Here is a 23,672-nt window from a genome sequence, read left to right on the forward strand (position 1 = left end):
GTTCTCCAGGCAGCCAACCAGACGGACGAACATAGCTAAGTCGACTCTAAATTTTCTGAAACAGATTTCTTCCAAACCCACTTTTGCCCTAAAACCATTATTTCGATGAGGCACATTTTGACTAAAGGCTGAGAGTATAAAAAATGTAGATTGGGAATTGACAATTGTGTTCATGGATTTTTGCTAAAATTCTGGGCTCCAGAATTTCATTTTAAAGGTATTCAGGACTGATAAGACAGGAGTTTTCTTGGTGCGTGATCAATTTATGAGAAAATCCTTGACGGATGCCCAATTGGGCACCAGGATTTGTCATTACATACCCACGATTGGGTGCTAGAATTTCATCATAAATATGACTCACTATTGCTCAGCATTAGTTCTCTATCAAGAAAACCACTATCGGCCTTCAGAAATTCTTTGTGATTAGATCTACGATTGGACACCAACATATTTTGACGGAATAACTTCAATGACATAACTGTAACAACGATTGGACACCTGAATTTCCGGAATTGAAAAAACTGACCATATTCTGACATTGCAGCGTGATAAAAGACAAAAAAAAAAAGAAGACACATGTCTCGGCATTTTTTCCTATATTTATATAACTCCTAAATTATCCTGCAAATATTTAAAAAAAATACTAGTGGATAACGCCATGATATCCGAACGGTCCCTCTGCATAAATCAATTCTCTACTAATCCCATTTTCCTTCCATAAATTACTCAATAAAATTGGAGTGGAAACAAAGGAAAGGTTAAGATATTTCTAAGGTTTTCCAATTGTATACTCTTTCTTTTGGCCTTACCGAAGAGATATCACTGAATTACACAACATTCACTGTAGTTGTGAGTTATTTGATAAATGATACACCCGAAAGTATATGCGACTATTAATATATCTATTGTTTGAACATATCTTAACTCTGATATGTTGTCAAAAAAGTTCTGAAAACAAGGGAAAATTGGCCAAGAAGTCTTACGTCATTTTAATAAAAAATTGGAATTAAAAATTATTTCATCAGTAATATAAGTATAAAATAAGGTTTATATCATTGCTAAATAAGAAATTTTTGCTAACATGAACTTTCAAAATTTTGGTCAGGTGGGCCCCCCCCCCCCCGAAATGAAATCCTGGCTACGTCCCTGCTAAACGTGGACCTATGTCAACAATTTTTGGTGGAGTAGCTTTTAACCACTGAGAAGCATAAATGCCAATTAATAGTCACTTTAGGCCGAAAATTAAAAAAGTTAAAATACCTGAAATCGGGCGATACCGTTATATGGTTGCTATACCAAAACGTGGACTTATATAGACATTCCCTCTGTCGACATATTTTTAAACCGCTGGAAACACAAATTTCTGTTAATGTAAACTCCTTCTAAACGAAAACCAGTGCGACCGATGCCATACGAAAAAGCACGCTAACGTAAACTTTTACCATATAAATTGGGTCTATATGCTTCGAACGGAATGCCATTTCTAGAAAGAGAATGTCAAAATCGCTCACTTGCTTTATAGCTGTCGAGTATAATGTGAAATCACGAAAAACACATTCTTGAAATAAAAAAATGTGGAAACGTTTTAAAGGCGGTTTAATTCATTACACTGTACAACACAAAAAATAATTGTTTTCAAAACTTTTTCTGCGAACGAATCGGAAATAAGAGCCCCAACTAGTTCTTGGAATTTCCTTTTCGCATTATTTTTAAAGTTTCCCCAACGTTTTAGCAACAATGTGCCGGTGGTCTCAAGGGGTTTACACCAGGGCGTATTGTGTTTACCAATATTCGGTTGTTTAACTTTTTTATTATTCGGCAAACATAAGAACGGTTGATACTAAACCCTTTTCGCAGTGAATATTTAACAATTTAAATTTTTATATAATGGAATAATTTTGATTCGAGGGTATTATGATATTTTCCCCAGGTCATGGGAAAATGTGGTAGGAGATGGCAACCCTTTTAGTATAACAAATGCAAATTTTTCCAAAAATGACACTAACATGCCCCAAAACAACAAATTTAAGTCAAAAGTTCAGCTTATTAAAACCGATAAGACTAAAATGTTTAATAATATTCCGTTGTTGCTTTGGTTTTGCAACCCCTTATTCTCTAGGATCAGTCCATATTGTTGTTGTTATCACATCCCTTGTTGAAAGCTTTCTGTACATAACAAATGTAAGTCATAAGTACAGCTTATTAAAACCGATAAGACTAAAATGTTTAATAATATTCCGTTGCTGCTTTGGTTTTGCACTCCCCATTCTCAAGGATTAGTCCATATTGTTCTTGTTATCCCATCCCTTGTTGAAAGCTTTCTGTACATAACAAAGAACAATTGGACACAAAATATTACATTTTAAAAAATTATAACGGATCAAAAAATTTAATTATTTAGTAATCCTGGATTTCTTGCTTTTGATATGCGCAACACTGTATGTTGACAATTTTTGCGGAAGAAGTGTTGTGACCCCTAAGAACCTCAAGTGTCAAATAAAAGCTGGTTCGGTTAAAAATTGTATCTAAATCCTCAAAATACCAAATGGGATGGACTTTAACACAGTGTTTTGAATTCTTACAGAAATCAAGTAATTTCTTTCAAAGACAACTGTTTTTTTTCTGAACGTGACAATTTTTTTAACAAGAAGGTTTTTATCCCTTAATAGAAATACTTTTTTCAATTCCCTTTCCCTTTTCCCTTTTGTGAAAATATCTTGACTGATCCGGGAAAAGTTTTTGCACAAGGGCAGTGGAGCCTACACAGGACATCACATAGCCGGCCTCGTCTCGACCATTGCATTTGATTACTTGTTTTATATATTCACTTGTTGTAAAACTGCAGAGATTTGCCATTGGTGGTGGAATCTAGTTACCTTCTAATTGGTTTCAGTAGAAAGAAAGGCTGATCGTATGACTTAGTTTCCCAGCTTTAGGAAAGGAAACCATTTTTTCCTCCTTCCATATAGATGTATGTATATATACGACCATAATGTGAGAGAATTTACATTTGTATAATAGGGTTAGTCATTTTTTTAGATTCAAAATCTGTGGAAATAGCATATAGAGCAGGCAAAAATAAGCAGAATTGCGTTTTTACTTTTACGAAATTGTGAAAAAACGTTCCGCACAAAATGCAATTACTTTAGCTCAAACCCAACTTTTTTATTTGAATTTTTTTGTGATTTTTAAAATTTGATAATATTTATACCCTATACCACAATGTGGAAAAGGGTATTATAAGCTTGTTTTGGTAAAAATTCATGTAACACCGCGAAATATTCGTCGGAGACCCCCAATGTGGTATACCAATTTTCATATCTCGTCGAGATAAAGCGATTTCGAGATGTGTGTCCGTCCGTCAGTCCGTCCGTCCGTCCGTCTGTCCATTATAAATTGTAAACACGCTCCAGGCCGCAATTATGGACCGATCGTCACGAAATTTTGTATGGAGGTCGGGTTCAGATCAGAATAGATCCCTATTCTTATTGGTGATGATCGTGAAATATTTAGCGGGTGAAATGGACCAAAAACATAATATTTATCCAATTTTCTAGCGGCTTTTTAGGTCTCAATAATAGTCCGATCAACGCGTAATTTTAAATAAGGTAAGAGTATATCACAAAGGAGAAGCTTGCAATTTGAGATGGCGATCGGATAATATTTAGAGGTTTAAATGGACCAAAACTTTTGTGTGAAAATTGTGAAAATTTTTAATATACAGCTTATATCTTAATTCCTGAAAGTGACATTCCGGACAAGGGAGATATACTTGAAAGTGGAACGCTTGACCTTTCAATTGATGCCAATTATGTTGGTGTGCATGATCAGATAAAAGAGATACAGCCTAATATATTCCGTTATTTGTTTGTAGTATAATAATAAACTCGCTAGAAGTCACTATTAAGTCAATTATACATCAATAGTCACGAAATTTTGCACCGGTCGAAAAAGATGCCTACAATTTTGAATGATGATCTGATATTCTTTAGCGGGTGAAATGGACCATTACTTTTGTATGAAAAATATAAAAATTTTATTTTTGGTCGATATTTTAATTCCTTGAGGACATATATATTTCGCAAAGTAGCCTACATATGGGAAAAAACTACTGACCTTTCCTCTGATGTAAATTGCTATAAAGTGTTTGCTAGATAACGGGCCTACTGCCTAATATATAATGGGTTCTGTGTAGAGAACCACATTTTTATCCCATGCTACATATTGTCTCTCCAAAAGTTAATGTAACACCACGAAAAATTCGTCCTAGACCCCTTATTTGGTATGCCAGAATTCATATCTCGACGAGATAAAGCGATTTAGCGATGTGTGTCCTTCCTTTAAAAATTGTAAACAAGCTTATGGCCGCAATTAGGGACCGATTGCAACGAATTTTTTAAGGAGGTTGGGTTCGGGCCAGAATAGAAATGATTAGTTTTTGGTGATGATCGTGAAATGTTCAGGTGATGAAATGGACCAAAAACAAAATTTTCACCAATTTTGTAGCTCTCTGTAGGTCAAAATAATAACCAGCAAAATTTTTAACAAAGTTTGAGTTTATGATGAAGAAGAAGCGTACAAACCAACGAGAAGATCAGATAATACTTAGCGGGTTAAATGGACTGAAACTTTTGTGTGAAATTGGTAAAAATTGCAATAACGTAGCGGTTAAACAACGGAAGTAGTAGTACTACATAAGTGGGTTTCATTACATTTTAGTTTGTGTGAACTAAATTTTCCTTTCCTGCTACCAAAATGTCTTTGTCATGCTAGATAACTTTTTGGTTTTGGTCATAAGTATTATACATTACATCTCTGATATTTGATAATTAAATTTTCACAATCATTGAAAAGAAGTTCCGTGGAGAGCGATTGTCCAGGGATAGTGGTATAGGGTATCCCATGGTCGGCTCCGTCCGACTATAGACTTTTCTTACTTGTTTTTTTTTTAATTTTTTTTTATACTTTTTTTAATAGATTTTGATAAATTTTTAATAAAATGTAATTTGATCCAAAATATGTCATTTATTTTTCGAGATATATCGATTGTAAAATATGCAATACTATTTTTTTAATAAAATTGAAGATATTATGCAATAATGTTAATAAGATTAAAATTTTATTTAAAGTAACGACTTAGAATAATAACATTTATAATAAATTACTCAAATGCAGTAGCATTTTCTACTACTTAAATTCAACAAGATATATAAAAAGAAACATGAGAACAAAAGAGTATTTTTTTAATAAGTTTAAATAAAGTCTTAGCAAGAATACAATGGTCATTTATGGGTAATAAATTTTAAATTCAATGAATGTGTTGTTTTGCACAGTGGAAAAATATCTTGAACTACTTTTATGGCTCTTTCAGCACATATGTTACTTCTCGGCTGCTTCGGAATTGCTGATTCTTCCTGAACCCAATGTCTTTGAAAGCACAGGTGAGCGTTTTTGAAAGGAAGTAAGGCTAGATTTAATTTTGAATAGTCATCGATTTTAAAACAATGATCGGAAAACCATATATCAAACCAGGTGCCAGATATAAACTCACAAATTGAATATAATTGCGTCCGATATTTTGGAATTAGTATAAATGCCAGTAGAGCAAGAATTGCCCTAGAATTCCATCGAGCGTTGCTTATTGGAGGTATAGACTTAAATGTTATACGAGGAAATTTTTGGTTTTTCAAATAATATTGAAATGACACACACAGCTCGTACAAATATTTCATATCATCCCGCCATTTAATTTTGTTAATATTTATTTCCTCTTTATTTTGTATGTAGCAACTTCTTAGGTGATCATAATTATTTATAATCTCGGAAACAAAAGGATATTCGATATTAGGGGAAGTTGTTTTTCCACCTAAAACTTCATCCATAATATGTCGTAATAATAAATCAAGTATATGGTGTTGGCAGCCAATATATTGCGGTGGAGGCAGTGAAAGAGATTTGCAGTGATTTTGCAATAATGACACAACACCGCCTTTTTTTCCCAGTATTAACACTCGTTGTATCACATATAATCATTTTAATGGATTGAAATAAATTATACTTTTCTAGCATTTCTCTAATGCCATTAAATATGGTTACAGCTTTTCCATTTTCAAGAACAAGCACTCCTAATTTTATTTCCTTCGTATCATTCTTAAGAACTACAACTTGTATTTCTTTTTTATTAATTTTTTTACCATCAAAATGTAGGGCCCAGTTTTCAGCAAACTTAATGACGTGTCTGTAAATGATTTTTTGTGATGGCGTTGGTACGTCTACTCCTGATTCAGCCATTTTTTTGCATATCATAGCTGCTTTATTTGAACTGACATTCGTATCAATTACCAAAAACGTCCCTATGTTTGAAGACAACTTGGGTATCTGTTTACTTGCAGTAGAAGAGTAATCTCTGTCATATGCTTTTGTATCATCGCACATTAAGTCTGTAGGAGAGTAATCTCTGTCATATGCTTTTGTATCATCGCACATTAAGTCTAAATCACAAAATGAACCCGGTGGCACTTCCAGTGTGCTTTGAAAATTCCTTTTTTTATAACACCTTTTTTTATACGAGATATCAAACAATTTTTGAAATTTATTGGTGTCTTGCCGCCGCTTTAAAAATTTCTGATAATCAGTCATCAACTTAAGCACCTTGCCTCCAACGTTCTTTAATACCATCGCTTTTTGATTTAGCTTAATCCATAACTTATTTAATTCTTCAGATATAATTAGAATATCTTTCAATTATATTGATTTCTTTCGGAAATTCGTATAAATGGTATAGCGGCAAAACAGCTTTTTTTATTTCATTCGGTCTTTTTGCTTTAAAATTTTTGACCCAGTTATCACTGTTTTTTTGGACATTTTTGCAACTTTTTTTAAACGACATGGCGATGTGAACACAAACTATGAAAAAATAATTTAAAACTCAAAACGATATAAATTATGTATTATGACATTACTTCTGTGTTGTCAAACTTTTATTAGAGCAACTCGTTTAAAATTTTTAAAACTGGGAAGTGAAACGGAGTTGCGAATTTTAAAATCGATGTAGCTTAAAAACTAAATGACAGATTTTTGATCAAATTGCATATTTGAAATCGATGCACTAAAACCAACTCAAAAAAATTATTTCCAAGAACAACTATTGCAGAAAAAATTTCTCAAATTTAAAAATTTAAAAAAAAAGTAAACTAAAAAAGTTTGTTTTTAGCTAAAGTAATTGCATTTTGTGCGGAAGGTTTTTTGACAATTTCGAAAAAGTAAAAACGCAATTCTTATTATTTTTGCCTGCTCTACATGCCATTTCCACAGATTTTTGATATTCGAAAAAAATGAAAAAATGACTAACCCTATTGTATAACACCCTTTCCAGATTCCAAGTAGAGTATACAATTTTATAATATGCACCGATGCCATAGTTACAAGGCTGAAAGAGCTCAGCAACAACACACACACACCATCACATAAAAACATGCATACATTATTATGTATAGAGATTTGAGCAATAATTTTAATGCTTTTTTGCTCTCGTTGTTGTTCTTTTTTATTCTTACTTTTTGTAACAATTATTTTCTGCTCGTGAATGCCATAATTTATAAATGTCAAATTGCATTAATTGAGCTGAACAAATTGGTTTTTCATTACTACAATATCGATGACAATTATTCAGTTTGAACATATCGAGATATTCATTTTTATGTTTATTGTTTTACAGAAGCTTGTGTGAAGCGCAACAATTAAAAAACAAATACACCCAAACAGCAATACAGATTTACAGATATACAATAATGTTCAAAATTATTGATAACATAAATTTATACTTATTGCAATGTAAATGTTTATACACGAAGACAGAGTTGAAAAAATTCTATAGCATGGGTCCATTTGTCACGGTTCGGCGGTTTAATTTTAACATCGGTTTTGCATTTTTTATTCATTATCCACACACAAAGTACTAAAGCAGAGTGAATTAAAATTTCATAATAGTTAACTATTGGTAGGCATGGGATAAATAGCAACCAAAGTAATACTAACAATATTATGTAGCGTTTTGGGGACTTGTTATTAAGAGACTTATTAAAACTATCTACGTTAAGGGATTTTGCGAGGTGTGAGATGCTTAGAGTATGTATATATCCTCCACCCTCTAAGGCATAAGGCAATAATCATTTACTACCCTAAATAAATTCTGGGTCCGGATAAAATGCTTAGTATATCCAGCCGTGTCCGTCTAGCTAGAACTAGAGTTGTATTGTTCATTAACGAACTAGTTCAATTGAACGATTCATTGAAAAGAGCGTATGAACTATATCAGTAGTGCGATTCTCTAACAGCTATACTTAATTTAAGTCGTGGCGTACAAAAAATATTCACCTACCTACCACAACAACGCTCTCTGACCGTCCGTATTACCCAAATACGTTGAATCTGAAATCCCATTTAAAACACAAAACCGCGACTGAAACTTTATTAAATGTTTTCATTCGTAAAACAAACATTTTTCCTTTGCAACATTTTTCCTTTGCGACTGAAACTTTATTAAATGTTTTCATTCGTAAAACAAACATTTTTCCTTTGCAATAAATTGTAGCTTTGTTCCAGAACTAAAAAGTTTTTAAAATTTTTACGACTTTTACACATTTTACCCAAAAACCCGTTCCCGTACACAAAAAAGTTGTAAAATGTTCACTTCTCTTTAAACAAAAATGGCGCTGAAACTTTTTACTCGACAAATTTGAGCGTGTAAAAAATAGTAACATGGATGCCGGCGTCTGATTGGCTGATGCGCCGACTTTGACATTTGTTCCAGCTTTTTTGACGTTTTTTCCATTTTTGCGGTCCCGAACTTTTGAAAAAACTTTTGTGTGACAACAATTTTTCTGTCTTTCTCTCTTTTACGAGTTTTACTATTAAAAAGTACGGGAACAAAGCTTGTATTTCATGTTTTGTTGGGCTTTTGTTTTCAAAATACAAAACACACACATACATACATACAATAACATATCGTACGTTCTGTCAAAGTTGAAAATGTTAAACTTATTTCGGTAGTTCTCATAACAATACATGTGTTCTACTTTTTTCACCACACACTCCGTGGGAATACGGTAGTATTTAGGCATAGCAGTAACACATTTTTTGAGTTACCGACAAAAATCGGTAAAATTAGAAAGCAAAATTATAAATGAACAGTTCAAATAAAAGTGGACAACACTCTTGCTATCGGTAGAACTTTACGACTACTTTTTATTCGTCGCTAACCTACCGAAAAACTTCGGTAATTATACCCTACACCACTATGTGGGGAGGGTATTATAAGTTGGTTTTGGTCAAAAAGTTTGTAACGCATCGAAATAATGGCCGTAGACCCATAACTATATATATCAAAATGAATGTCTCGACGAACTGAGTCGATCTGGCTATGTGCGTCCGTCCGTCTGTCCATCTAAACCTTGTAATCACGCTACAGTTCACAATTTTGATCGGATCGTCACCAAATTTTGGGTGTTGATGAGGGTCCCGGAGGGGTAGAAGCCTATTGATTTTGGTGATGGTCGGATAATATTCAGGGGTCGGAATGGGCAAAAAACTTATGTGGATAAAAATACAACGTTTTTTTCAAAGCGAATATCTCAGCTTCTATAAGGGGTATACGAAAAGCAAAACATGGCAATGAAAGTAGAAAATATCACCTTTCTAATGATGTTAAGTAGGTTCTTGTTGGTGATCAAACAACGAAGATATCACAAGAGTCGCAAATAAAACCAAACTTTTCATTTTTGCGATTTTAATTATAATGACGAATATCACTTCTTTGGTTGGAGACTTTCCAAAAGCAGAGCCTGACTATGAAAGTAGAAGATCCCATATTTACAATGATGCAAAGTAGGTTGGCGTATGTGGCCAAATAACGGAGATATCGCAATAGTCGGTAATACATCCAATTTTTCCATTTTTTGGAAATCACGCTACAGGTCGCAATTTTGATCGGATCGTCACGAAATTTCGAGGGTTAATGGAGGTCTCACAGAGGAAGAAGCCTATTGATTTTGGTGATGGTCGGATAATATTTAGGGGTCGGAATGAGCGAAAAATTTATTTGGAGAAAAAGTCAATATTTTATTCCAAACATATTGATATTGTCGATAGTAGTCAAATATAAAATTAAATATTAATTATTTTGGTTCAGTCCGCCTTAAGTCATTTGGTATAAAAGCCAGATATGTGAAAACTTTCGTATCTCCCTAAAAGAAATGTTTTCAAGTGAAAAGATAATGCACAGTGGGAGTGGTGTAGGGTATCACATAGTCGGCTCCGTACCGACTATAGCCGTTTCTCACTTGTTACTGAAATTGTAAGCATTTTAATTTTAACGACAATTGTCGGTAACTTAAAAATTGAGTTAGAGAATCGCACTACAGACGTTATAGTTCATTATAGTTAAATAGCTCACTGAGCGCCGACCGAAAGATCCACGAAGAACGGTCAACGAACGAACGATTCACAATCTAGTTCAGCATGTCATTCACATATGAATAAAGTGACGCCGTCTTCTGTGCTAAGTGATGCCTTCGTAATGTTATGAGTTCTGTTTATGTTTTGGATCAATGTGAAGTGTCAACCCCCATTGTAATAAAAGTAATTTCTACATAAAGAACATTGTTGACATAACACATCCCAATATATGCCTTGTTTTGGATAGAAAAAAGGAAAAAAAAGAAACATACACACATAAAGCTTTTTCGCAGTTATAATTTTTACAAACATAGAACATAAGATTTTTTTCCAGCCACTTAAATGAAATTCTAATTACAAATTTTTTTCGAAGGACGTTTTTTTCTAGACTTAATACAAACTTAATCTTTCTTTATGAATGGAATATAATTATCTAAATGCAGTTTAATTATACTACTCTAATCTTTGTTCCTATTTGGTGTATGCGTGTGTGTTTTCATCAATCGAATGATAAGAGCCCGTGAACGGTTCTGATGCGAATGATTGAACTGGATAGTGAACTATGAACTAGATTACTGAACTAGTTCAGTTAAAAGAGCTAAGCTATTGAACTAGATCTTTGAAATGAACTAGACTGTACAACTCTAGCTAGAACGCTATGTCTGTTTCAAAGGCAGGTAAATTACGACAATGCCCAGTGTCCAACATTCCGAAAAAACCTGACCTAAATAAAAAAAAAAGAAAAAAAAAATAACGTCAAATATTGTCTGTAGGATCCCACTGCGTGTAGTTATATAGGATTCTAGTTAAATGCAGGTCAAAGTGACCCTATTTGGAATTTTTTTGTTGTCTCAATATTTAAGTTGTTTATAAAACTATGATAATATACAAAATAAACAACGGATTTTAAATACATATATATATTTTTTGAAATTTTAATCAAATGTATATGAAACGTATTTAAGATGTTCAGAGCCGCCAATGATGTTTGCGTACTTTAATAATTGATATCCGTACTTGTTGACTTTTTTCAAAGTCAATTTTAACAATACATGATGAAAATAGTTTTGAGTAAGATCGAGTTGGGCTGTGTACCTTGTCATTTCATAAAAAGGGGGAGGGGTTTTTTACCAATATCCATCGAAACATCCTGCACATATTTGCACTTTTCGTTTTTATACCCTTCACAATAATAAAATTTGTCATTCCGTTTGTAACACATCGAAATATTCATCGGAGATCCTATAAAGTATATATACAGGGTGTTTATTTAAGCCCGATAGAACTTGAAATTGTAAAAAATAACACAAAAAATTAAATTGTAATCAAATTTTGTTTTTATTCGAAAGATCAATACGTGACATTAACATTTGAAAATGATTTCGGGCATATGGGCACCGCGGCTGTTCTTGACGAAGTGCATTCTGGACGTCCAATTTTTGGCCACTTTTTCGAGCACTGCTGGCCGTATGTCACGAATAACACGAACAATGCTGGCCTCCAAGGCATCAATTGTTGCTGGTTTATCAGCATAAACCAGTGACTTCACGTAGCCCCACAGGAAATAATCGAGAGGTGTCAAATCGCACGACCTTGGAGGCCAATTGACAGGTCCACTTCTCGAAATCAACTTATCGCCAAATTTTGATTTCAATAAGTCGATGGTTGCGTTCGCCGTATGGCACGTAGCGCCATCCTGTTGAAACCACATCTCCTCCGGATCAATGTCATCCATATTTTCAAACAAAAAATCATTGATCATGGTGCGGTAACGATCTCCATTGACCGTAACGCGAGCTCCGGCCTCATTTTTGAAGAAATAAGGTCCGATGATGCCATCAGCGTGAAAACCGCACCATACTGTGCATTTTTCTGGATGTAATGGAGTCTGTAGGGTCTCTTGTGGATTGGTCTCACTCCATATGCTTATGCTTTTGCTTATTAACAAACCCGTTAAGCTAAAAATGCGCTTGTTCAGATGGACGATTATGTACGCCATAAAAATGACGAAGTCGTCTATAAGTTGCGCGAATCGACGACTGATTTTCAAAGTAAATTTGGATAATTTCGTAGCTTTGTTCAAGCGTGAGTCTATTCATGATGATTTGTCAGAGTATACCGAAACAAAAAAAAAAAAAAAAAAGTTTCATCAAAATTTAATTTTTGGTGTTACTTTTTACAATTTAAAGTTCTATCTAGCTTAAAAAAACACCCTTTATTATTGATCAGCATAAAATTCTATGTCGATTTAACCATGTCCGTCCATCTGTTTGTCTGTTGAAATCAAGATACAGATCGCAATTTTAAAGATAGAGAGTAAATATTTGGTACAGAAGTTTTAATTACTTGCAGGATGGTTGGTATTGAAAATGGGATATATCGGTCCGCGTTTTGATATAGCCCCCATAGAACGGTACTTCCCGATTTTCGGCATTTTTAAGGTTTTAGCTTCATTATCCTACCAAAATGGCTGAAATTTGGTACGTAGTCTTCTTTAGGGGTATAAAACTTTCCCCTAGAATTTTGTCGGTACAGGTCAACGCCTTCATGTAGCCCCCACAGAACGGTACCTCCCGATTTTAGGTATTTTGAAGGTTTTAGCTTCATTATCACACCGAAATGGCTGAAATTTGGTATTTAGTCTACGTTGGTGGTGTAAAACTTTCCTCTAGAACTTTGTTGGTATCGGTCCATGCCTTCATATAGCCCCCATAGAACGGTACCTCCCGATTTTCGGTATTTTGAATGTTGTAGCCTCAATATTCCACCGAAATCGCTGAAATTTGGAATTTAGACTTCGTTGGGGGTACTCAAACTTCCCCTTTAAATTTGTCGGTATAGGTCCACGCCTTCATATAGCCCCCATGGAAAGGTACCTCCTGATTTTCCGTATTTTGAAGGTTGTGGCTTCAATATTCCACCAAAATGGCTAAAATTTGGAATTTAGTTGTCGTTGGGTGTATAAAACTTTCCACCTGAAATTTGTTGGTATAAGTCCACACATTCATTTGGTATTTAGTTATCGTGGGGTGCATAGAACTTTCCACCTGAAATTTGTTGGTATAGGTTCACGCCTTCATATAGCCCCCATAGAAATTACCTCCCGATATTCGAAATTTTGAAGGTTGTAACTTCTGTACCCACCAAAATGGTTGAAATTTGGTAATTCGTCTTCGTTGAGTTTATAAAAATCGGTTCACCTGAAATTTGTTGGTATAGGTCCACGCCTTTATTTAGCCTCCATAGAACGGTACCTTCCGATATTTGGAAACATGATGAACAAGAATAACCTCATTTATCGCCTCAAATTTTATAATATATCTAAAATTTCCGCGATTTGTATATATTTCGCAGCGTATCTCCAAAACCGTCAAATTTTTCTTAATGTTATCTTTGGGAAAAATATTCGCTGGAATGTAATACACAATTCTTCAGAAAATATCATTGTTGTAAAATTCCTCTATCGCGTTGTTTCTATCATATTTTTCAATGAAAATTTGATAAATGCATTGAAATTTCAAATATGAGAATAAACAGCATGTGTGAACGTTGTTTGAAATATGGTCTTGTTTACTGTTTATATATCCTGGTACATTTTTAGTCGATCTGGGAACTCTCTTAGTCGAGATATCCTGTAGCTAGTATTTATTGTAATGGAACTAAAAATCTCATAGAACATCTCAGTTTCCAGATATTCACTGTTTGAGACCAATAGGACATTCTCTATAATATAATCTGGTAGTCCCTTGGTTCATATGTTAACTTACGTTGTAAGAATATTCTTTGCCTCATATTGTTGATACTTGTTACCAGTTAATCCTTGTCAATAATAAAATTCATAAAATGCCTTGATTTTTAAAAACATTTTTGTAGAAAATTTAGGCCAAATACATAAATATGCCAAATATCGGGAGTTAACATGATATAGGACTATACCAAAATGTGGACATATATTGATGAATTGCGGCAAGAATGTTTTGTACAGATTATAAACTCGAAATGTCAAATTGCAGCACATTCAGTTAAAAAATATGGCCAAAATCATGAAATTATAAAAAACGGGAGGTATGTCTATATAAGGGATATACCAAAACACGGACCTCTATCGACCATGGTAGGCAAGATGTTTAATAACGCCAAAGAACACAAAATGTCAAATTACAGCGAATTCACTTTGAAAATATAGACAAAATCTTGAAATTAATAAAAAAACTAGAAGTACCGTTATAGGGGGTCTATACTTAAAAGTGGACCAATCCTGACGAAAACTATCTTCTAGTCACTACGAGCTTATGGTAAAATTTTCAGATAGATATCTTGATTAGAAATATTTTTTTCGCTTTCTCCCATACAAGCTAAACCACAGTGCATTGATACCGATATTTCCTTGGTATGTAATGCAAATAGATATTTCATTTCTTTGGTGATTTATAGTGAAATTTAGCGGAAAACATTTTTGTTTTTGATGCCATTCTTCTAAAAAGATGTTTTGTATTACAATTTTGCCAAAACTCACATAAAGTACGACCTAACCCTAAAATGTGTTTTCAATTTTACATATTTCTGGAGTTTTGATAAGATATAGCGTTTCAGTGTATTCTAGGACCTATAATAAAAATTGATGGCGAACAAATGTGTGGAATATTTTGATCTGATACGATCACATTTTATTGGAGAAGGGACCAAAAAGACTCCTTAAATGATCGTCTGAGGGTTAAAAAATATGATAACTAAATCCAGCGACCCGAAAAACTTAAGAGTTCTAGGTTAGGTCAAAATCCATTCAGTTTTAGAGTTTTGGCCAGGTTTTTCGTAAAATTGGACACTGTGCAATGGGCTATATCGGCCCTTATAAGCAATCATCGGTTCTTTGAGGATTTAAGCAACAATTTAACCAAAATAGCTGTAATTTGAGGTACATTTTTTGACCGAACTACCTGTAATTTTCTATATGAGATTCTCAATGGTCACAAAATGTTTTTAACTAAAAAGTGTCAATGTAGCTTCATGTTTTTTGTATAGCCCCAATATAACGGTACCTCCCGATTTTTGGAATTCTTGGGGCTTTTAATACTACTTGTTTTATCCGAATTAGATGAAATTTGACATTTGAGGGTCATAGTGGTCACAGCACTTACCCACCAAATATTGTCAACATAGGTCTCTGATTTGGTATAACCGTACCTCACGATTTTCGATATTTTAGGGAAATTAGCTACCTTTTTTGACCGAACTAGGTGTAATTTAACATTTGTGGTTCCTAGTGGTCGCAATAATTATCGACCAAACATTTTCAATAAAGGTCCACATGGTATAGCCCCATATAATAGTACCTTCCGTTTTTCTATATTTTTAACATATAATCTTAATTTTTTGACAGATCTACCTGTAATTATTAGACTTTGGATATTTCCAGTGGTAACAACATATCTTTACCATAAAATGTTCTACATTGGTCCATATTTTTGTATAGCCCCCATATAACAGTACCACACGATTTTCGGTGTTTTGAGCATTAACCTACATTATTGTCCGAATCACCTGTAACTTGACATTTGAGATTCCCAGTGGTCACAAAAGTTCTTTACTAAACATTTTCTACAAAGGTACTTTTTGTATAGCCCCCATATAACTGTACCCCTCAATTTTCGGTATTTTGCCGGTCTTAGCTAGATTATTGACCGAACTAGCTGTAATTTGACATGTGAGGTTCCTAGTGGTCACAAAACTTCTTAAGTTAAAATGTTCTACATAGGTCCATATTTTGGTATAACCCCCATATAAAGGTGCCTCCCGATTTTCGGTATCGGATTCTTAACAACAATTTTTAACCGAACGAGTTGTAATTCGACTTTTGAGGTTGTTAGTGGTCACAACAATTCTCCACCAAACAGTGTCAGGTCCATGTTTCATATAACGATACCTCCCGATTTTCGGTATGTTGAGAATTTTAGCTACATTTTTTACCGAATTCCCAGTAATTTACCATTTGAGATAAGAAGTGGTCACATTACTTCTTCGCTAAAAATTGTCAGCATAGGTCTATCGTTATGTATAGCCCCCATATAAAGGTACCGCCCGATTTCAGGCATATGCACGTTTTTAGCCAAATTTTCAGACATATTTGGGATTTAGGGCTCCCTGTGGTGGGCTGTGTGGTACGGAAACTTATCCACTAAAAATTATGGGCTTAGGTCCATGTTTTGGTGTAGCCCAAATAACAGTACGGTCTGAATTCAGATAATTTGTATTTACAATTTGAGACTGAATTAGCTGTAATTTGGCATTTGGTTGTTTTGGTGTAGACCCAATATAACGGTACCACTTGATTTCAGTTATTTTGAAGATTTTTTCTACACTGTCTAAATTTGCCGCTATTTGGAATTTAGAGTAGTCAAAAAAACTTTTCCACTAAAAAATGGTACGCTTTGGTATAAGGTTTTTATGCAAAGAAAATTTGACCCCGCCCACTTTTTTCAATTTTCAGTTTTAATCTTTTCTTAAAAACTACTTAACTGATTTTCCTGAGATTGTCAGGGAATGTACAGCGATGGCTCCCGGTGAAAATAGGCTACATATTTTGTTGAGTTTCGGAAGGTGCGGGGTACTTCCTATACCCTATTTGTTTAAAAATGCTATATTTACAATAATTACAAATGTACCGGTTTGGAAATTAATTTGCGAGACACTTGTATTTGTGTCTCCGACCTTACCTAGTTATTTGGGACCCAAAAACTGCACCACGCCCACTTTTTAAAATAGGTTACATCTAAAAAAATTCTGAAACGTTTTTTTTAATTGTCAGGGAATGTACAGCGATCGCCCCGCTGAAAATAGGCTACATATTTTATTGAATTCCAAAGGGGCCGCGGTACCTATGCGGTACCCCTATGCGATATTAAAAAAACGCTATATTTTCAAATATTACGAATGTATCGGTTTAAAAATTTACAAATTAATCTACAATTCAGGTACTTCTTTTGGGGCCTAAAGACCCGACCACGCCTGTTTTTTTTTTTTAAATATGTTATATCTCCAATACTACTGAACCAATTTCCATGAAATTTGCAGCAAAATCTCAAGGTTTGCCGTTGTTATGTATATTTTATGAGTTTCATAGGAAGTGGGGCACCTTTGCCACGTCTTTCTTTTAAACGCTATATGTATAAGCCAAACACTATATCGGTTTCAGCATAAATTTTGGGAGGCAATGGGGTTGTGTGCCCACTTTTTTAAATATGTTATATCTTGAAAACTGATTATAATGGCCACTCTTTTCAATACATTATTTTTCCAAAACGACTGAACCTAATTTCATGCAATTTTCAGAAAATTTCCAGTAATGTCCCATGGTCCAAAATGCCCTTTATTTATAGACGAATTTCCGGGGCTTATTGTTTTATAATCGCTATATTTGCTAAACTTATAAGTGCATCTGCATTTTCGAGACAATGGTGGTTGAGTCCCTTATCAAGAAAAACGATATAATTAAAAATGGCCATAGATAGTGAGGTTCAACGGTCCATCAGTCATGAAAAACTTTTATAATTAGATCTATTTACTTACTTAGCTGGCTCATTACAGAAAATTTCTTAGTTCTATAAGCCGAACTAAGAAAAGATCTCGAATTCTTTCTATTGTTGCTCTCTAATTAGATAGCTTTAGTAAAAATACAGGGGACTTGGACGATAATAAATCCTAAACAGCATCAATGGGGGAAAAATTCGACAAAGTCCGTATGAGAATAGAAATGTAGATACCTTTAAAATCTTCCTCGGTTTGACAATGTTCCGACGAAGTGAGGTAGAAAATACTAATTTTTGATTTGGTTTGGTTCCCAGTAGTTATAAACTTCTTCATCAAAAATAGTGGATATAGGATATATAGAAAAACTGTGATATAGCATTCATATAACGGTACCGTCCTACTTCAGGTACTTGCAAGTTTTTAGTCGACCGAATTAGCTAAAATCAGATATTTGGGGTTCCCAGTAGAGTTGTACAATCTAGTTCATTTGAAAGATCTGAACTAGATCAGCTCTTTTAACTGAACTAGTTCAGTAATCTAGTTCATAGTTCACTATCCAGTTCAATCATTCGGATCAGAATCGTTCACGGGCTCTTATCATTCGCTTGATGAAAACACACACACTTACACCAAATAGGAACAAACATTAGAGTAATAATTAAACTGCAAAAATATTACATTTAGATAATTTTATACCATTCATAAATAAAGATTAAGTTTGTATTAAGTTTAGAAGAAAACGTAATTAGAATTTCATTTACGTGGCTGGCAAAAAATCTTATGTTGTGTGTTTGTACAAATTATAACTGCGAAAAAGCTTTATGTATGTATGTTTATTTTGTTCTATCCAAAAAAGCACATTGAATGATAGTGGATTCGATATATTGGGATGTGTTATGTCAACAATGTTCTTTATGTAGAAATTACTTTTATTACAATAGGGGTTGACACTTCACATTGATCCAAAACATAAACAAAACTCATTACATTACGAAGGCATCACTTAGCACAGAAAACGGCGTCACTTTATTCATATGTGAATGACATGCTGAACTAGATTGTGAATCGTTCGTTCGTTGATCGTTCTTTGTGGATCTTTCGTTCTGCGCCCAGTGAGCTATTGAACTATAATGAACTATATCGACTGATCTAGTTCATACGCTCTTTTCAATGAATCGTTCAATTGAACTAGTTCGTTCATGAACTATACAACTCTAGTTCCCAGTGGGCAAACAACTTTGTGGATATTGGTACATTCGTAACAAAATGAAAACCATTTATTTCATATAAGTTCAGAATATTTCATGGTAGAGGGTATAAAAAGTTCGGCCCAGCTGAACGAAACGATTTTTTGTTTTATTTTTTATTTTAAACTCAACTGTTAATGAAAATTGTTCTTTTTGTCACATTGTTTATATTAAATAGCAACCGTTTAATGTAGCTGATAGAAATGCATTTAACAGAGAAGAGCAGATTAATTTTTACTGCAGTAAAAACAAAACACCTTTTATCTCTGACGATTGAATGATTTTGTAACAATACAAATGCTATACGAGTATTCATATGTATGTGTTTAAAATGTGCAACTATGCTCAGAACAAAGTAAACCAATTTTGTTTTATTTACTTTTTTTAGGATTGAAATTGACGAACAAATTGCTAAGCCATTAAACTTGGCCAACTCTGCCGTTTTGCGTGCTGTCGAGGAAGAAGAGCAGGAAATGAAATGTGGTAAGTGAATTTAATTTATATTTTATTTTTAGTGAATATAATGGTTATTAGCAACTTGAGGTTCCAATTGTTTTGTGTAATTGGTTGGTAAATGTATCAGAAAATGTTTGTTGGTCTTTATGTATTGCGTAATAAGTGTGTAAAATATACCTAACTAATTTACGTTTTTACACGACTTAAGGAAAATACGTCTGCACCAGGGTTTAAAATGCTAACGCCACATTAGCAAAAGCACCGAATATTTGCAGATTTGCCTGCTAAAATTTCTTCGAAATATGTTTAGCAACAATGAACAACGGCAACATGTAGCAACAAAAAATATTGCTAGGGATGCTGATGCAATTTGATATTGTCGTTTTAATAAAATAGCATAAATAGCATGGTCAGCCCACTGCTAAATATGTAGCGTGGTTGTCGATTATGCCTAACGCAAAAAAGATTAGGCGTAAAAAACGGAATAAGCAAAAATGTTCAAAAATAAATATGCGTTCGGTTGCTTATTTAGCCGTGTGTGTCAATATTGTGTAGCAGTTGAAGTGTACAGCTAATGCTAATGTTTTTAGATGCTGGCTTTTAAACCCTGGTCTGCACAATATGTGATTTAACCAAAAACTACATCTTGTGTATACACTAAACTTGGAATTGTAATTTTTTTCTAAGCAAAACAAAACTCTTAATATAATTTCTAATTAGGGTATGGTTAGTAGGTTAGGTTGAAGAGAAAGGCGAGACATCACCATATATCCTAGGGGCATATACATACCCAGCAAAATGTTTGCCTCCAAAGATGCAGTTAAATTATATGTACAAGTAATCTGGAAGTGCATCCAATTATGCATTTTCACTCATGATTTTTACAAGAGCGTGACTACTGAAAGATGCACTCCATAGCACTGCATTTTAACTAACCCCTTGGCACTGCATTTTAACTGACCCTTGCCACTGCATTTTAACTGCAAATGGATGTGATTCTTTAGATTGCATCCAAAAGCGGTTAAAATGTGAGGAATGGAGTGCCTTTTTCATGACTCCGTTTGAACTGCATCAAAACAAGCCGTGATAGAAGTAGTCTACATTGCACTGCTTCCAATTTATTTTGCTGGGTATATACAACTAAGGCAGAGTAGCGTTGTTCTGCACTCCAGACTATTCTTTTTTATACCCTCAATCATTGTATGGAGGGTATATTAAGTTTGTTTTTCTGGTTGTAACACATCGAACTAGTCATTTGCGACCATATAAAGTATATAAATTCTTGATCAGGATAAATTAGCTCAAGTTCGAAGATGGGCTATATCGGACCACTTTTTGGTATAGCCCCCATATAACGGTACCTCCCGATTTTCGGTATTTTGAAGATTTTAGCTACAATTTTTAACCGAACTACCTGTATTTTGCCAGTTGAGGTTCCTAGTGATCACAAAATATCTCCATCAAAAACTGTGAACAGTTTTTTTTGAAGATCTTAGCTATAATTTTTGACCGGACTATTTGTAATTCAACATTTGAGGTTCCCAGTTGTATCCGCCAAAAACTGGCAATATAGATACATGTTTTGGTAGGCCCCCATATAACGGTACCTCCCGATTACAATTTTGACCCAAGTATCTGCAATTCGACAATTGAGATTCCCAGTGGTCACAAAACTTCTCCACCAAAAACATAGGTCCACACTTTGATATAGCCCCATATATTGAATACATTTTTTATGCTCCATCATAATATGGAGGGTACAATTAAATTTGTCTTTCCGTTTGTAACACATCGAAATATTCATCGGAGACCCTATAAAGTATATATTCTTGATCAGGGTAAAATTCTAAGTCGGACAGACCATGTCCGTCTCTCCGTCCGTCTTTTGAAATCAAGATACAGCTCGCAGTTTTTAAGATAGAGCTTTGAAATTTGGTATGGAAGTTTCTATTACTCCTTGGATGTTTGCTATTGCAAATGGGCTACATCGGTCCACGTTTTGATATAGCCCCCATAGAACGGTACCAATCGATTTTCGGAATTTTGAATGTTGCTGCCTCTATATCCCACCGAAATGACTGAAATTTGGTACATAGTCTTCATTGGGGGTATACAACTTTTCCCCACGTCTTCATATTGCCTCCATAGAACGGTATCTCCCGATTTTCGGTATTTTGAAGGTTATGGCCACAATAATCCATTGAAATGGCTGGCTGGGCTACATCGGTCCACGTTTTGATATAGCCCCCATAGAACGGTACCAATCGATTTTCGGAATTTTGAATGTTGCTGCCTCTATATCCCACCGAAATGACTGAAATTTGGTACATAGTCTTCGTTGGAGGTATTCAACTTTCCCCTCTAAATTTTTCGGTATAGGTCCACGCTTCCATATAGCCCCCTTAGAACGGTACCTCCAGATTTTTCGGTATTTTAAAGGTTATGGCCACAATAATCCATTGAAATGGCTGAAATTTGGTATTTAGTCTTCGTTCGGGTAATAAAACTTTCCCACAGAAATTTGTTGGTACATGCCCACGCCTTAATACAGCCCCTATAGAACGGTACCACCCGATTTTCGGTATTTTGAAGGTTTTAGCTTCGTTATCACACCGATACGGTATCTCCCGATTTTCGGTATTTTGAAGGTTATGGCCACAATAATCCATTGAAATGGCTGGCTGGGCTACATCGGTCCACGTTTTGATATAGCCCCCATAGAACGGTACCAATCGATTTTCGGAATTTTGAATGTTGCTGCCTCTATATCCCACCGAAATGACTGAAATTTGGTACATAGTCTTCGTTGGGGGTATTCAACTTTCCCCTCTAAATTTTTCGGTATAGGTCCACGCTTCCATATAGCCCCCTTAGAACGGTACCTCCAGATTTTTCGGTATTTTAAAGGTTATGGCCACAATAATCCATTGAAATGGCTGAAATTTGGTATTTAGTCTTCGTTCGGGTAATAAAACTTTCCCACAGAAATTTGTTGGTACATGCCCACGCCTTAATACAGCCCCTATAGAACGGTACCACCCGATTTTCGGTATTTTGAAGGTTTTAGCTTCGTTATCACACCGATATGGCTGAATTTTGGTGCTTGGCCTTCGTTGGGAATATTAAATTTTTCCCCAGAATTTTGTTGGTATGGGTCCACGCCTTCATATAGCCCCAATGAACGGTACCTCCCGATTCAGGTATTTTGAAGGTTTTGGCCTCAATATTTCTCTGATATTGCTGGTAGTTAGTCCTCATTTGAGTTATAAAACTTTCTATATGAATGTGTTCGGTGTAGGTCCACGGCTTCATATAGCCCCCATAGAACGGTACCTCCTGATTTTTTTTTTTTTTTTTTTGAGGGTTGTGGCCAAAACAACAAACGGAAATGGTTGAGATTTGGTATTTACTCTACGTTGGAAGTAAAAACCTTTCCGACTGAATTTCGGTACCTCCCGATTTTCATTATAGTGAAATGACTTAATTTGTCGAACGATCTGTCTTCTCCAGTATTTCGCACAGTGTCAAGATTGGTTCACACTTTATGATACGATAATTTATTGACCATATACAGTCGAACCTCGATTATCCGGGAATTGATTATCCGCAAACCTCCATTATCCGGGAAAGAAAACATAGAATTTGTCGTTAATTTTATACCGATTAACCCCGAAATTCTTTATGATCCGGGATTATAATTCATTTGACCAAATGTTAATGGAAAAAACAGTGCAAAAGTGAATCATTTTAGAACAGTTTCAATTTTTTAGACTTAAAATTTCTGAGAAACAGTGTTACTCCTTTATCCGAGAAAATCGATTATCCGCAATGCCTCCGGACCCAACCATTACAGATAATCGAGGTTCGACTTCGTTTTAGAAGTTCACACAGTACGCTCGAAAGAACTTTCTATGCGATTTGTAGGAGACTTATACTTCTGTAGTTTCCACACACTGTCTTGTCTGATTTTTTGTACGGTAGGTTATG

General features: G+C 34.5%; 1 protein-coding gene across 15 annotated transcripts in view; it reads left to right on the plus strand.

Annotated features, from left to right (window-relative positions):
* Positions 1 to 23,672, plus strand: part of LOC141403343 (uncharacterized) — a 564,369-nt gene that overhangs the window by 234,024 nt on the left and 306,673 nt on the right. For all 15 annotated transcript variants that reach the window (XM_073985610.1, XM_073985614.1, XM_073985615.1 and 12 more), the window contains one exon: positions 19,618 to 19,712. In XM_073985610.1, coding sequence (XP_073841711.1) covers positions 19,618 to 19,712 — 95 coding nt within the window. The remainder of the gene's footprint in view (positions 1 to 19,617; positions 19,713 to 23,672) is intronic.

The sequence above is a fragment of the Musca autumnalis genome, unplaced genomic scaffold, assembly GCF_047663935.1.
Source record: "Musca autumnalis isolate F117 unplaced genomic scaffold, ASM4766393v1 scaffold_4, whole genome shotgun sequence".
Classification (NCBI taxonomy): domain Eukaryota; kingdom Metazoa; phylum Arthropoda; class Insecta; order Diptera; family Muscidae; genus Musca; species Musca autumnalis.